The sequence below is a fragment of the Ptiloglossa arizonensis genome, chromosome 9, assembly GCF_051014685.1.
Source record: "Ptiloglossa arizonensis isolate GNS036 chromosome 9, iyPtiAriz1_principal, whole genome shotgun sequence".
NCBI lineage: Eukaryota > Metazoa > Arthropoda > Insecta > Hymenoptera > Colletidae > Ptiloglossa > Ptiloglossa arizonensis.
The window spans coordinates 22,585,734-22,599,353 of record NC_135056.1 but is presented as its reverse complement, the minus strand read 5'-3'; the positions used below and the strand labels follow the sequence as shown (position 1 = coordinate 22,599,353).

The 13,620-nt window shown below is 40.1% G+C and overlaps 3 protein-coding genes across 4 annotated transcripts; 1 reads left to right on the top strand and 2 right to left on the bottom strand.

The window, feature by feature from the left end:
- Positions 1-141: 141 nt before the first annotated feature.
- LOC143151685 (uncharacterized) lies at positions 142-8,395 on the bottom strand. The gene is made up of 17 exons (XM_076321036.1): positions 8,098-8,395; positions 7,498-8,015; positions 7,095-7,421; positions 6,841-7,006; positions 6,360-6,568; positions 6,115-6,204; positions 5,821-5,993; positions 5,528-5,727; positions 5,472-5,478; positions 4,684-5,117; positions 3,863-4,359; positions 3,289-3,615; positions 2,282-2,438; positions 2,006-2,214; positions 1,850-1,939; positions 1,625-1,782; positions 142-1,551 (listed from the first exon to the last, which is right to left on the bottom strand). The coding sequence occupies exons 1-17, from the start codon at positions 8,276-8,278 to the stop codon at positions 1,221-1,223; spliced, it is 4,074 nt and encodes a 1,357-aa protein (XP_076177151.1). The 5' UTR covers positions 8,279-8,395; the 3' UTR covers positions 142-1,220.
- Positions 8,396-9,440: 1,045 nt separating this feature from the next.
- Positions 9,441-11,755, top strand: Ref(2)p (refractory to sigma P). Of its 2 annotated transcripts, XM_076321048.1 has the most exons (4): positions 9,441-10,023; positions 10,113-10,954; positions 11,025-11,314; positions 11,477-11,755. In XM_076321048.1, the coding sequence occupies exons 1-3, from the start codon at positions 9,852-9,854 to the stop codon at positions 11,301-11,303; spliced, it is 1,293 nt and encodes a 430-aa protein (XP_076177163.1). In that variant the 5' UTR covers positions 9,441-9,851; the 3' UTR covers positions 11,304-11,314; positions 11,477-11,755. The 2 variants fall into 2 exon arrangements, with proteins under 2 accessions (XP_076177163.1, XP_076177162.1); XM_076321047.1 differs by lacking the exon at positions 11,477-11,755 and having other exon boundaries at positions 11,025-11,410.
- Mrps29 (mitochondrial ribosomal protein S29) lies at positions 11,418-13,199 on the bottom strand. Its single transcript, XM_076321050.1, has 6 exons — positions 13,045-13,199; positions 12,574-12,897; positions 12,398-12,490; positions 12,190-12,326; positions 11,771-12,118; positions 11,418-11,705 (listed from the first exon to the last, which is right to left on the bottom strand). Exons 1-6 carry the CDS (start codon positions 13,055-13,057, stop codon positions 11,469-11,471), a joined length of 1,152 nt encoding a protein of 383 aa, XP_076177165.1. The 5' UTR covers positions 13,058-13,199; the 3' UTR covers positions 11,418-11,468.
- Between the last annotated feature and the right edge of the window lie 421 nt (positions 13,200-13,620).

Here is a 13,620-nt window from a genome sequence, read left to right as displayed (position 1 = left end):
TTTTAACAAATTACTTATTAACATATATAGAGAGAGTAAATCGTCAGATACGTACCGGTCAAATATCTCACTCGAATTCGAAGATGTAAGGGAAAGGATGCAAAATAATTTAGAAAAACTTTGGAAAGACAACATTGATAATATAATTTTTTCGTTATTCGCAAAGACGTGTTTTTCAGAGTTACAAAGTTCATCGATGTTTCTTCTTCCTTCGTCGATAAGAACGCCAAAACTATTCAACGATTCGATTACGAAAGATGAACCTAGATACATACGTGCGTACTGCGAATCGTGAAATTACAAAGAATTTTATTGAAATATTTAGAAACAAATTTCATACGTTTCCCAAAATATCTTTTTGTCGTAAATAACGAATGGAACGATGGGACTAAACGATGCGATGAAACTAACGAGGTCTCCGTATTTTTACCATCCAGATAGTATACATACGTAAATGCTGTTGGTTCGATTCACGTGGGAAGAAAGTCACGTGGGTGATTATTTCTATCCAAAGGTCGTAGGTGAAGCCTTTCGCACGAATCTATTTATGTAATTGCAATTATTACGCGATTCGTAGTGTTTACCTTAGATAATACCATTATTCCAATCTCTTTGTAATATTCGCAATTAGATTGTAGCCCGCAACGAACGAGGCAATACAACCGAAAAGACAATTCTACGTGTCGATTTAAACGGAAACTATAGAATAAATTGTTTTCGTAATCTGCCTTTTCCGTTTTCGAGAAAATTTAGCTCGAAACTCAAGATCGTTGCGTTTGTTCACAATCTTGCAAATCGACCGCCATAAAAACCAACTCGTGACCAAAAAGTACATGTGTACGTAAATCGAATCTCGTTGGAGTACTCGCGGGAGAAACGATACGTGGAAATTTGCAACTAATTGCTGGCGGTCCGACGATGTTACCGTTGCACGAAGTGAAAGCGATTTCATGCCCTGAATAGGAATACATAACGAATTAACAAGGCGAGCCTGTTTATCGTCAAAGTTTCATTTTTGCGCGTAATTTCGTGGATTGGACATGGGAGCACCAAATGCATCGTTTCGTGGCAGTTTCGACGAAATAAAAATCGTGCGACTTGTCCGGTTCTCGATCTCCGATAAACGTATAGAACATTCCTTGGTTCGGTTAATATTAAACGTCGGTTTACGATAAACGTACACACATACATATAGAACAATCTCGGCTCGTTGATATCCGTTAACTCGAAATATATATATTTAATTTGCGAGATTTCAAACTCGTGTCCCTCTTTCTGTTCGACTTCCACTCGAGTTTCGCTCGTGCGGTCTCCCCCAGTATTCGTACAAACTCGGAATTTTCTCCGTATTTACGATCCCAAAGTTTGTAATACATCTTTTCGAATACCAGTATAAAGCATCCTAAGACCACTCCGCCGGCCAAGACAGCTAGGATTGGCGCAACGCCGCCCAAAGCAACCACGGGGTATTCGTTCTCGCCCGAAATGGTTGTAACTTGAAACGTTTTTCTCAGCTTGTTCAGTACTCCGTTATCTTTGAATCGTTGCAACCTGAAAGTATTTGGACGAAGATCACGATTCATTTCAGAGACGAATTCTCAACGACGAGGTATACATTATTTACTGATAATTTACTAATCCCGTGTAAGGGCTGCCCTTATTCAAGACCAGCGCCAAACTGTCGAGCTTGCCAGCTTCTATGTAGGCAACTTCGCAAGGCACACGATCCATGGCGTTTTGTATTGCCTCCGTTACGTAGAACCCCACTTTCTCGGAACAAACCTACGACAAAAGGAGTATAATATTCTTATAGCGTATTTAAATTAAAGTGAATCGTTCGCGAAGGTACCTGTTGAAAGGCATCCGTCACGGTCAAAGGTAAGTCTTGCTTCCCCTTCAATAGCCTCTTTAAACTCATCGACACGGTGTCGTTGGCCGACTAAAATCAACTCACTTTATTTTACACCCTTCGATTCGTTTAACGTAATCGTAGTGTCGTGCTTACAACTATCATGTCGTAATCTGCGCTATTTTTGAACGTGATCAACTTGTACGAGCCGTGACGCGCAAATTCCTCGATAGTGGAAAAAGGCAGGCTGACCGTGGAGACGGTCAGAAAGCTGATCAACGAAGCGGAATAAGCGGACAAAACGATCACCGCTGCCACGAAAATCGAGAGAAGAGCCATTCTCAACGAGGACTCGTCCGGAAACTCTGGAGGAAAGTAAGAACACGATATAGACGAGGATTCTCGCGAATATCCACGCCGTTGATCGGATACCTGACACGCTCTGCTGGCAAAAAATCCCCCAAACGTTTATGTAATTGTCCGCAATAATTTTCATCGCGATTCGACCTCTCGTCTTCATAAGCGTTAGAAGAATCGGAGCGGACACAATTGTACACATTATCGCTGCCCAAATATCTATTTTGAACGTCTGAAGACAGAAAATCTAGTCGTTACTATCGCGTAATATAGTATTACGTACATCGGCCACCGATTCTCGCACGAAAAGGGAAAAGTTGCACGAGTCGAAAACAACGTTGTTGACTCGACCTACGTTACCGTGTTTCTTTTTTTCAAATACGTGACAAGTTTTTCGAAAAAGTTCCGACGAACAGACTCCATTGTCCCGAGATTCGTTTGTTTTACGAAACTTTGTGAAACGTTTTCGACGAAGAATGATCGTTGACTATACGCACACGGACTATCGCACCGGACCGCGTAAAATTAACCGTTATCGCTCCAAGTGTGCCCATCATCGGGCACCATAGATATCCAGCGTTCTGCTCCGAGCGTGCGTGTTAGGCACCCTGCCGACGAACTTATTTCTTATCAATTTCGGCGATGCGATAAAAAAAAGTTTTCTAACCGCAAATTGTATCCCAACGAATGTTTTAAAAGTTACCACACATTGGTCGATCATAAGTAATCTATTAAATATTATATATTACTTCCGAAACGAATTACGATTGCCTTAAAACGATTCGAAGGTCGTTACTTGCGCGTCATCGTCGCATTTAAATTACGAGATTTTTCTAAATCTCGCGAGCAAGCATGTGTCTACCGGAAATAAGTTGGAGTTGCCGATAAGTCGAAGCGATAAGAGTTAAACCTTTCGTACTCCCTATAGGATGTATGGATTTCTATTATAATTTTTTATCAATTTTGACCAAGGGGCTCGTTTCGAACGGCTCAACGATTATCGCTTGTTGCCTAGAAAGCTTGTTTCCGTCTTACGATTACAAAATACAAAAGTATAAAATAGTTCCGTTTAGGACGAAAACCTTGAAATAGGCGGACCACTGGACAGAAGAGGCATCGGGTTTCTGAAAGTACACTTTGTTGCGCGACAGAATCAATGGTATCGTAAAGTCGACTACGTTCAATCTATGGTTGCTCAAGCTGAACTCTCCAACGCCGAAATCGACCACCCGCGACACTACTTCGCCTATCACGCCTGTCCAGGTACGGTTCTCCTCGTTCCAATTACCGTACACCTCCGAGGTTCCCATCACTTTTATCGTGAAATTCATCGATTTGCTCAGCTCTTGCAGCACACAGCCAAAGAACTGCGTAACGGCTCCGTCTTTTATCGCAACGAACGGGGATACCTTGAATTCGATACGATTGTAAATATTGAAAAGGTATAAAAAAAAGACAAGTTTAAATCTTGGAGAAAGAAACGCGTAAGCGCGTGCAAAAAGCAACGAAAAAAGATCGACGTTGCATTCGCACCAGCGTGCCGCGTTGCCATCGTAAATCATTCCTATCGGTGAATCGTTTCGGTTGTCGCGACATCCGAGACAATCATCGAGCAAAAATAAGTTCAGACCTCGGCCGTAAATCCCATACACTCACCTTGACGTACGCTATACGAATAATTTCACCGTGCATGTTGCTCCTCCTCGCGTACAGGCTGCTGTTCGTTCTTAAACCGAATTCCCCACCAGGTTTCCAGACGGCCAAATTAAAAACTCTGGTGAGATTATCGCGCAACGCGTACCATTCGGTCAGATACGGCAGATCGTAACAAAGTACCAACATTTCGGTGTTGAACGCTAAATTGAACGGATTCCCCATTGGATGCCGGCAGAAATTCTTCATAGGATTCTCCCGGTACGGTAGGAACATCACCAGCCAAATGGGAAAAGAGATATCGATGCGTCTAGTGATCATCGCGAACTCGCTCATGGTCTCGTTTGTGGTGAGAAGGACGACGTACAATGGACGCACGATGTAATCTTGCTGTTTCTTGGTTTCGCGCAACAGATCCGAAAAGTTGACAATCGTGGTCAGAATACCTCTACGGGAGAACGAACGAGACCATAATTGCGTCAGTGTCGTTACGTTAAAATCTGAAACGATAGTTGCATCTTGTTAGTCGGGACTATATCGGACGTTCTATCCGTTATCGAACAAAATCCAAAAACGACGAGCGAGATATTGCCTTATTTCACGGCTTTTTGCGGAATACCTAACGGGGCGTTACCTAAATCACGGTCGGTAAGCGCTCGTAGTAGTTGCGCTCGAATTGTTTCGAAAATCATTCGAGACCGCAAATTCTCGAGGGTCTTGAATAATTTCGAATCGATCGAGAACTTCCGGTTTCGATTAACATTCGGCTTACAGTTAAACTCGTACATTTTTATCCAAACGACTTTCAAGAGTAACAAACTTACCGATACAATTACTGTCGGAGTGTACGATCACGATGCAGGTGGTTCCATAATAGTTGTGAACATCCGTAATTAGGAATATGTAATTATAAATATCGTTTACATCCACCGGGCACGTAGAAACGAACAGGAGCAGCAGCGCGATGGTAGCGTAGGGAATGAACCGTGCCATCTCATGGCAACATTTATTCGTCGAATTACCTCGATACGATCGAAATTGTCCCAATCTTGTTAACTCGACCAGTCGAGTTCGATTAACTTTGGTAAAACGTTGCCAAGCGCAAACTGACCGAAAAAACCTATCGAAATTCTTTTCCCTCTCACGATGCCCGACCGCTTCTAACCGATAACTGACTATAATAAAAAGCAGGCAACCCGTGACACGGACATTTAAATTTATCGAATCTGTGGATCTAGCGTATAAGCGAGGATAGTACCTTCATTACGAACAAAACACAATGTCACGCGTTATGTACTGTTTGCGCAATCACCCAAGCTACGTACAGATTGCACAAAGATCAACCCGCCGATAAAAATATAAATTATTACATATGGTTTCGTAACGCGTCGGTTATCGAAGGTTTTCACGGGTGCAGTCGTTCGGTACGTTTGCGAAAAAGAACCTATCGATAAATAATCCAAAGACGGGACATATAATAGGTACTTACGTAGATACATACGTTGTACGTTAAAGGAGAACGAAAAGAAAAAAAAAAATGGATCGTAACAACGTGTCTTTCGGTCAATATTTAATATCATTCGTGTTAAATACGAATAGTTGAAAAATTCACTCGTGCGCTGTGTTGTGCATATTAACGAATTTAATCGAACAATCAATCGAGTCGACCAAAGTATAAAATTCGTTTATACTTGTCGTAGCATATCTCTGTTAATAATAGTACAAGTGCCAAGACAGCACCAGAGAAGAAGACTATCAGCACAGGTACAACGCTACCGAATCCGACCGGCTGAAACTTGGTTTCCTTCTGGAAGTTTACCTCGTCCTTGAAACGGTTCAGTACGCCGCTACTCAGTAATTTCTGTAGGCTGCAACGCAACGATAATCATCATACTTGAGTAGAAACGCCTCTTCTCGCGACGTTCGCTCGACACCGATCGAAAACTTTTGCAGACACTAACTGATAATTCAGAACCGAAGTGTATTGATTACCCTTGGACAGAATTATGGACAAGCTGTTCACACGACCGTCGCTGATGGTTACGACTTTACAAGGAACGTTGAGGACCGCCGATTTCTTGCGTATTTCGACATTATACCCGGTGTAAAATGCCAACTTGTCGTTGTTACAGACCTAAAAACGTCCAAATTGAAAACTATGGAATTTTGTATTACTTTCCGAAAATGATTGGGTAGTGAAAAACGTAAAAAAACGTAAAAAAACGTAAAAAAAAAAAACAAATACATATATTTACACGATTGAATCCACTCTCCACGTCTCTCGGCAGGTCGTCCAATGGTTTCATCAACTTCATCAAACTCATTGAGAGGGGATCCTTCGAATTCTGAAAACGACATTAATTTCGGATGTAAAATACGATTAAAGTATTCGTAACACCGTGCAATCCCGTTTAACAGGATTGTAACGCGATCCTGAAGCGTGGCAAGCTAAAGTGAAAGCACATCGCATCGAAAGCGTCCGTTATCGGACAAAACTTACGGTGATCGTGTCGTAATCCGCGGAGCCTTTTACCACGATTATACTGTACGAGCCGTCCTCGATGAATTCCTCGATCGTTCGGAAGGGTGGTGTCGGGATACGAGCCGTTAGGAAGCATATCAGAGCCGCGGAGTAAGCAGCGGATGTTACTATAGCGGTAACGTATATGGTGAAGTAGGCCAGTCTCAGTGACGAATTCCGCGGAAACTCTGGAAACGAAACGAAACGAGACGAACGTTTATTCGTCGACACGAACGTTACCTCCGTAATCGGATGAAACTCGATCGGTCGCTCGAGTTCACCGAAGAAGGTTCGTTGACTCTTCGAAGCGGAGAAGTGAACCTGGCATCGCGCGAAGATACTAGTTGTTCGCGGACACGATTCACGGTGGAGTAACGGGCTTGAGAGTCCAAATCGCGTTACGTCGAATTTCTTAATTAATTAGGTCGATCGAGTCTCGCGTTGAAAGACTCAAAGTTACCTGAGAGACCTTGTTGACAGAAAATACCCCAAACCCGCAGACATTCCTCGTACATCGTATACGGTATCACGTTGTGCGAATCTGTATAGGATCTTATGCAAGCCAAGATCAACTGACCGATCATTACCGTCACGAGAATAGAGATCCATACTGCGAGGCTGAAGGTCTAAAGGATCGGTCGGGTGACGATATTATGCGTACATATGACTAGGTAAGTAAGTACGTACCTGCGTAGAATTTTGCGTTAGGAATACCTTGTAATAAGCGAACCATTTCACCGCAAAGGACTCCGGTTGCTTCATGACCAAACCGTTTCTGGTGGTCAGCAAAGGAATCGTGTAATCGACGTAATCGAGTCGGACGTTGGTCATCGAGAAATCCGACAACCCGATGTCCGCCTTCCCCGAAACCACCGTCCGCATTGCCCCGCTCCAACGTTTCGTCGACGCATCGAAGCTTCCGTATTCGATCAAGTTGGCCACAATTCCGATAGTGAAGTTCAGAGCGTTCTCGAGCTCGCTGATCACTTTGCCGAAATATCCAAACACTTTGTTGTCCTTGACCGTGAGCAGCATCGAACTCTGGGAACATATTCGACACTCTGTCCAACTGTCCTACTCGATTCGCCCATTCGCATTGTACCGCCGCGACACTTGCCTGAACGGTGACACAGCGCAAAACTATGCCTTTCAAGTTGTTCCTCCTCTCGTAGAGGCTCAAGTTCGTAAGCATGTCGACTCTTTCCGCCGACTTCATCGAGTATCCATCGGGACGCCACTTGGCCAGTTCGAACGTCTCCGTGCTATTCCCATCCACGGAGAACCATTCGCGAAGTACAAAGTCGTAGGGACACATCGTCAACATTTCGTCGTTAAACGAGAGATGAAACGGATTTCCCGGATGGTTGTAACAGTAGTCGCGCGTCGCGTTTCCACCAGGCGTAGGCATAAACAACACGAACCATGCGGAAAACGACATTTTGAAGGACTTTGTGGCCTCCGAAAACTCTTCGTATGCCAACGGGCTTGGTATCGGGACCACGATCAACGGACGAACAATGTTGTCGTAGAACCTCGACAACGCGTCCATCTCTCCGAACGTGACGCTTAGGGTGGCGATGTTCTCTCGTTCGAGCATACGGCACAGTGTGTGCGTCATATGCCTTATTATCAATACTGGACAACAACACGGAAATTTAATTAAAAGACGAAATGTGACTTATTTCGTATTTAAACGGGAACTGTTTCAAATTCGTACCGTCGACGTCTTTGTGTCCATCGTTCGATTGCACGAAAAACACGGCAGAAGTCGAATAATAGTTGCGAATTCGTTTTATCAGTGGAAAAAAGAACGCCTCGTTGGTATAGACATTTGCCTCTCCCCCTCCTGTTAAATGGATACCGAGCGAAATAACGTTCAAGTACGCGACGAATCGCATTGTATTAGAGTTCCTCGGCTTCAATTTTTTAACAAGTGTTACCGAACGGTCGCACCAACGCGTAGAACGGAAACAACTGAATTTCCCGTAGATACAGACACTTTTATGCGGGGTAGACGAACATAAAATATTCGAGACGCGTTTGTGGATAACGCGAGTTTCTTTCGATACAAGTTCAACCAGATACGACGGATAATAGTCTGACTACAAGCCCCGTAAGCAGAAACGGGTGTCGCTCACGCGATCAAGTTGTTCTCCACCGCACCGCAAGCCGTCTTACGGCTTCCCAAGTTGTAAGAACAGCGACAGCAATTATATTAAATACCAAACAATTTCGCACATATCGATCGAACGCATTTGCAATAGATGATCGTTCGACGAATTCATTTCGAAAGCCCCCGAGACACGTCGACCGCACAGAAAATGCATTCCAATTTTGCGACAACTTGATACGAACCATCACATCGATCTGCACTCCATTAGAAAATTGCATCCAATAACGATTAACTAGGTATTCAAATACGTTGGTAGCCTATTTACTACACCGATAGTTGTTTGAACGTACCTAACGATATCCGATAAACCTCCGCGATAATAATTCAAAGTTGTACAAATTACCTATTGTTAGGTATTCGGTTTTATCGCTCGTTCGAACGAGAAAAATGTATACGCACATATGTGTGTATGTGTTTCAAATTTGTATATTTCGAGCCACAATGACCGTAGGTACCTAAGTACTTACTCGAATGAAATTATACTCCATTAAAATAATTAACAACAAGGAAAATGCAAAGACAGACAAGGAAGGTCAGAGTCATAGAGAGGAAAAACGAGATACTGTTCATTTGTGCATACTGTATGCATAAGCACTATCGTTTAATCGCAAACATTCTGTATCACAAAAACATTAATCGTTTTTGTTTAAAGCTTCAAAGCTAAGCGTTGAATGCAAGGAGTCGTAACTAAGGATTCGAAACGTAAAAACTGTTGAATTATTTAAGAAATATGAAGAAGAATTCGAAAATATCGATTATATAGATATGTGTACAGTACAAAAATGGATGACGGATGATAATTTACAATTAGTTGCGTGTATCGTGAATCATCGTTTCTACGCAGTAGTCACGTGTGCATCTGTCAAATTTCGCGTTTCATTCAAATATGGCGCCGATTAGGGTTTCTAAGAAAATGTATCATTAGTTCGCGTTGAATAGAATAATTTTTACTCGTACGGTAAAATTTCTTCTTCGACAATAGACGATCAAGATAGTATGTAAATATATCAGAAGAAAATCGAAACTGTATTATCGAACTGTATTATCCAAGACGCCATTTTCTATAAACTACGCAATCATTTGTGAAAGGTCCAGTACTAGCTGTAAGTTATAAGAGAGTCGTAACAGAATCAATAGGACATACGGAAAGCAGAATTTGACGAAAGAAGAAGTTGCAAATCGATAATAACAATATTTCCGTTACATTTGCGGGAGTGTACCTTATAAAAATATAATTCAAAGTATATCGATTTGCACGTTACGCGCATTTTGTCATCAAAGTATACAGTTCAGACATAATGTCTGTATTACGCTTTAAAGTGTGTTTAAAGAACAACGATGGCTCTACAAACGAAGCTCGACGATTCAACACTATCTTTAATAGCCAAATGACTTTTACGTACATTTATGACACGATAATAGGGCTTTTCCCTAAACTTCGTAATAAACGCATCGCAATCTTTTGGATAGGTAATTTTTATATATAATACAATAATTACGTTATTCTCCAATGATTCGGTGTCCGTTTAATAAATATAACTGGCTTTTCAATATTATAGATAAGGACAATGATGAAATTGCAATGACAAATGACGAAGAATTAAAAATTGCTGTGTCGGATATGAAAAATGATCTCAAACTGCATTTAAAAGTGTGCTCACAGGACATGGAAGTAGTACACACCAATGTAATATGTGATCATTGTCAAAAAGAAATTAAAGAACTTCGATACAAATGTATTCAATGCAAGAATTATGATTTATGTTTACAATGCAACGCGTTAGGTGTACATCCTGATCATTGTACGGTTCGTATGCCACAACCAGTAGTACAGATCAGTCGCATTGGTTGGTATTTGCTTGATCATCTGGAAGGATGTCTTACATTGAAATGTGAAAACGTGGCTCATGGAGACAAATGTTGCAATCCATCTAACTTGATTGATCTTTCACATTTGCTCAACGAGCTTGGTCTTTCTTGGGTTATTGTGCGGATAAAAAACAGCACAGCACACTCAAACGATATCGATTGTTGTAAAGAAATGCAGAAATCGAAACGTGTCAAAAAGATTGAAGGCTTATTGGAAGGAGGTATTATTACGCACCTGTTGCGTTTTATTGAATCGAAACTAGGGAGTACTTTCGATACTTGTCAAACTAATGGGGACGAAGAGGAAGAGAAGTATAAACAGAAAGAAACTACTAATGAGAGTGTTGCTGAAAAAGTTCCCACTGCTGACAATAAAACAGATATATGGAATGTCGCATCAGTTTCAAATGTGGACACAACTAGTGACAAAACTAAAGAAAGATCGGAAGTATGGACTATCATAGATAAAAATGATGCATCCGATATTAGTCTTGCATCCTTAGATCTCTCTATGAATGCATCCGAGACACAAGTGAGATATAAAATAATTAGAAATAATACATATATATATATATTTTCATATATGAAATATTTTTGATTAGGTTCCCACATTGGCATCATCAGCCCTATCGGCGCTAAAAGATCAATCATCGAGCCAGAAAATGTATCCACTATTTGAGGAGAGGACAGCAGAAGAGGAAAGAACAGTGGAAGTAACAGAAGAGAAAGTGGAAAGAGGAAAACCATATCACAGCAATCAAAAAATTTCTGAAGCTATTGCTACCATGCTTAAAATGGGATTTTCAAATGAAAATGAATTTCTAACTCATGTACTTGAAAGCCAAGACGGTGACATTAATAAAGCTTTAGATTTACTCTAGCTCTATACACAGTAAGTAAATACACACAGTAGTATAGTTCATATATTACAGATATTCATCTATTGATTTAATGTACCGTTAAAATCAATAAATCAGTGGAAAGCAAATTTTGAAGACACTTTTTAAGTTTCTTACAAATCATTTTTATTTATACATAATGATGTTCTATATAGATTTACAGCGCAACCAAAGTTCAAATGGATTTCTATTGGATACTAATTCTAATTCTCTTTGTCCTGCAGTAGTAATATTCCTGACCCACTTTCGATCTTTGTAGTACTCCATAATAGTAGCGAACTCGTTGCAAGAGTAATTTTCGACACAAATGGGAAGAAAGGGATCTAAATAATCAAATCCTTCGTTACCAAGCAAATATCTTGGATATTCAGATTCTCTGTCTAACTGTAAATAGAAGTAATTTATAATTAAACTTTGCTATCGGTTCGATCGTATCGATGATTGTATACCTTGTTTGCCTTTGTATCCACCGATAATACTGCAGCACCGTTACACCAATTATAATCCACGCTATTAAGAAACGTCGTGGTCAATGATATCTTTTCGGGTGGTACAAATACATTGTTCTCATCTTTTATCGAAGTGTGTTTAGAAGTAAACGCGTTAAAGCCATCTATGACAACTAACGTTCGGCATTTTCCTGCTTGACTAGCTTCTTTGAGTTCATTCACCAATGCGTTGACAATTCCGCAAGCGAATTTAATTCGATTTATCCCATAATCGATTACATCAAGAAGCGGTTCTCCGCATTTTGTACTTTCTTGGTCGGTCCATGTGTAATCTTTAGACATTTGTAACTATAAAATAATGAACCAAGCAGTTACTCTAATCCTATTCGATAACAAAATCAATATCGTTTACTACTCACGTTTAATGTTGATAACAATGACGCGTTCAATTGTTTAAAATATTTCAACCACTCTCCTGCATGTACTGGTAAATCTAGTTTATCCGGCATCAATGGAGAACTTGTAATATTCTTTGGAAATCGAAACCATGTTTGAGCTAAAAGCATAGAAAGAAGACATTACGCGCGTTCTATAAATTTGCATCGCTGCGATCATAATTTATCTTACCCGCTGGTACATGAAGCACGATAAACTTCTTTGCAAGGCCATAGTGAACTAAATGCATTAGAGTTGTTGTCTTTCCAACGCCGTTTATACCATCTATTAAATATAATTATAACGAAAATATCTTGTAAACTATACGTGTCAAATTGTAATTATAATTATAAAATTGAAAAGGATACAAAGAACATATTTGTTGATAGACTTTGTATAATCGGCTTGTTCCATATAGGATATTGTTTCGATCGCAGGTTTTCTAATCAACATGGCATACTCTGCAAAAACCTTGATTTGTTGCTTCCATTCATTAGGTACATTTCCTTGTAACAGATTTTGCACATTCAAGGGTACTGTATAAATTCGGTTCAAGTGAATATTAACATGATTCGGAGGATACGCTTCTAGAGTACGAAATGGCTCTACTTCCGTAGTTTGAACTTTTGTTGCGGCAGCTGTCACAGATGTCCGTCGTCCGCTCGTGATACACGTTCTTCGAAGTAAGGAATCTAACAGAATGAAAGATACGTAGGTAATAAGCCTCACAAGGTGTAAACTGAATATTTACAACGGCACAGTTGTAAGTATGTGCTAAAACATAAATGGATCCAATCTTTGGTGAAATTACAATAAAATTAATAAATAATTAAACGTACACACAGACATCATGTTATTTATGGAACTTCATCAAATTCTTCATAAAATCTTTTCACCGACTAATTAAACGCCGAAAGTAGCAAACAACAAACCATATTTGTCATAGATAAATAATAACTTTCATAGATAGGTATCTTTTGCAGCTGTAGCGGAACACTGAACAGCGCTACGAACGTCGTAACAGGAAAACTAAACGAGACCTCGGTTTCATTTTCGTGTTTTCTTCATATGTAGCCTTAAAATAGGTTTATACGACAATGATTGTAACAACGATTCAAATGTTTGAAAATCCCAGAGACCTCTTCGTATTCGACTCTGAGTAATACTCACGCGTTTTAAATAAAAAACGCAATTTTTATACGTATCGTGTAAATTATAAGATTTAAATAAATGTTAAATTAATGTATCCAGTAAAAAATTATTACTTCTCATGTTTTAAAACTATACTTATATAAGAAACATGTCGGTAACCACTTTTTACTTCGAATCTCGATCAAAATTAATTTCTGAAGGCTAATTAATCATTTGTAATGCATAAATAAGATACATATTGTAACATTAATGTTCGGAACATA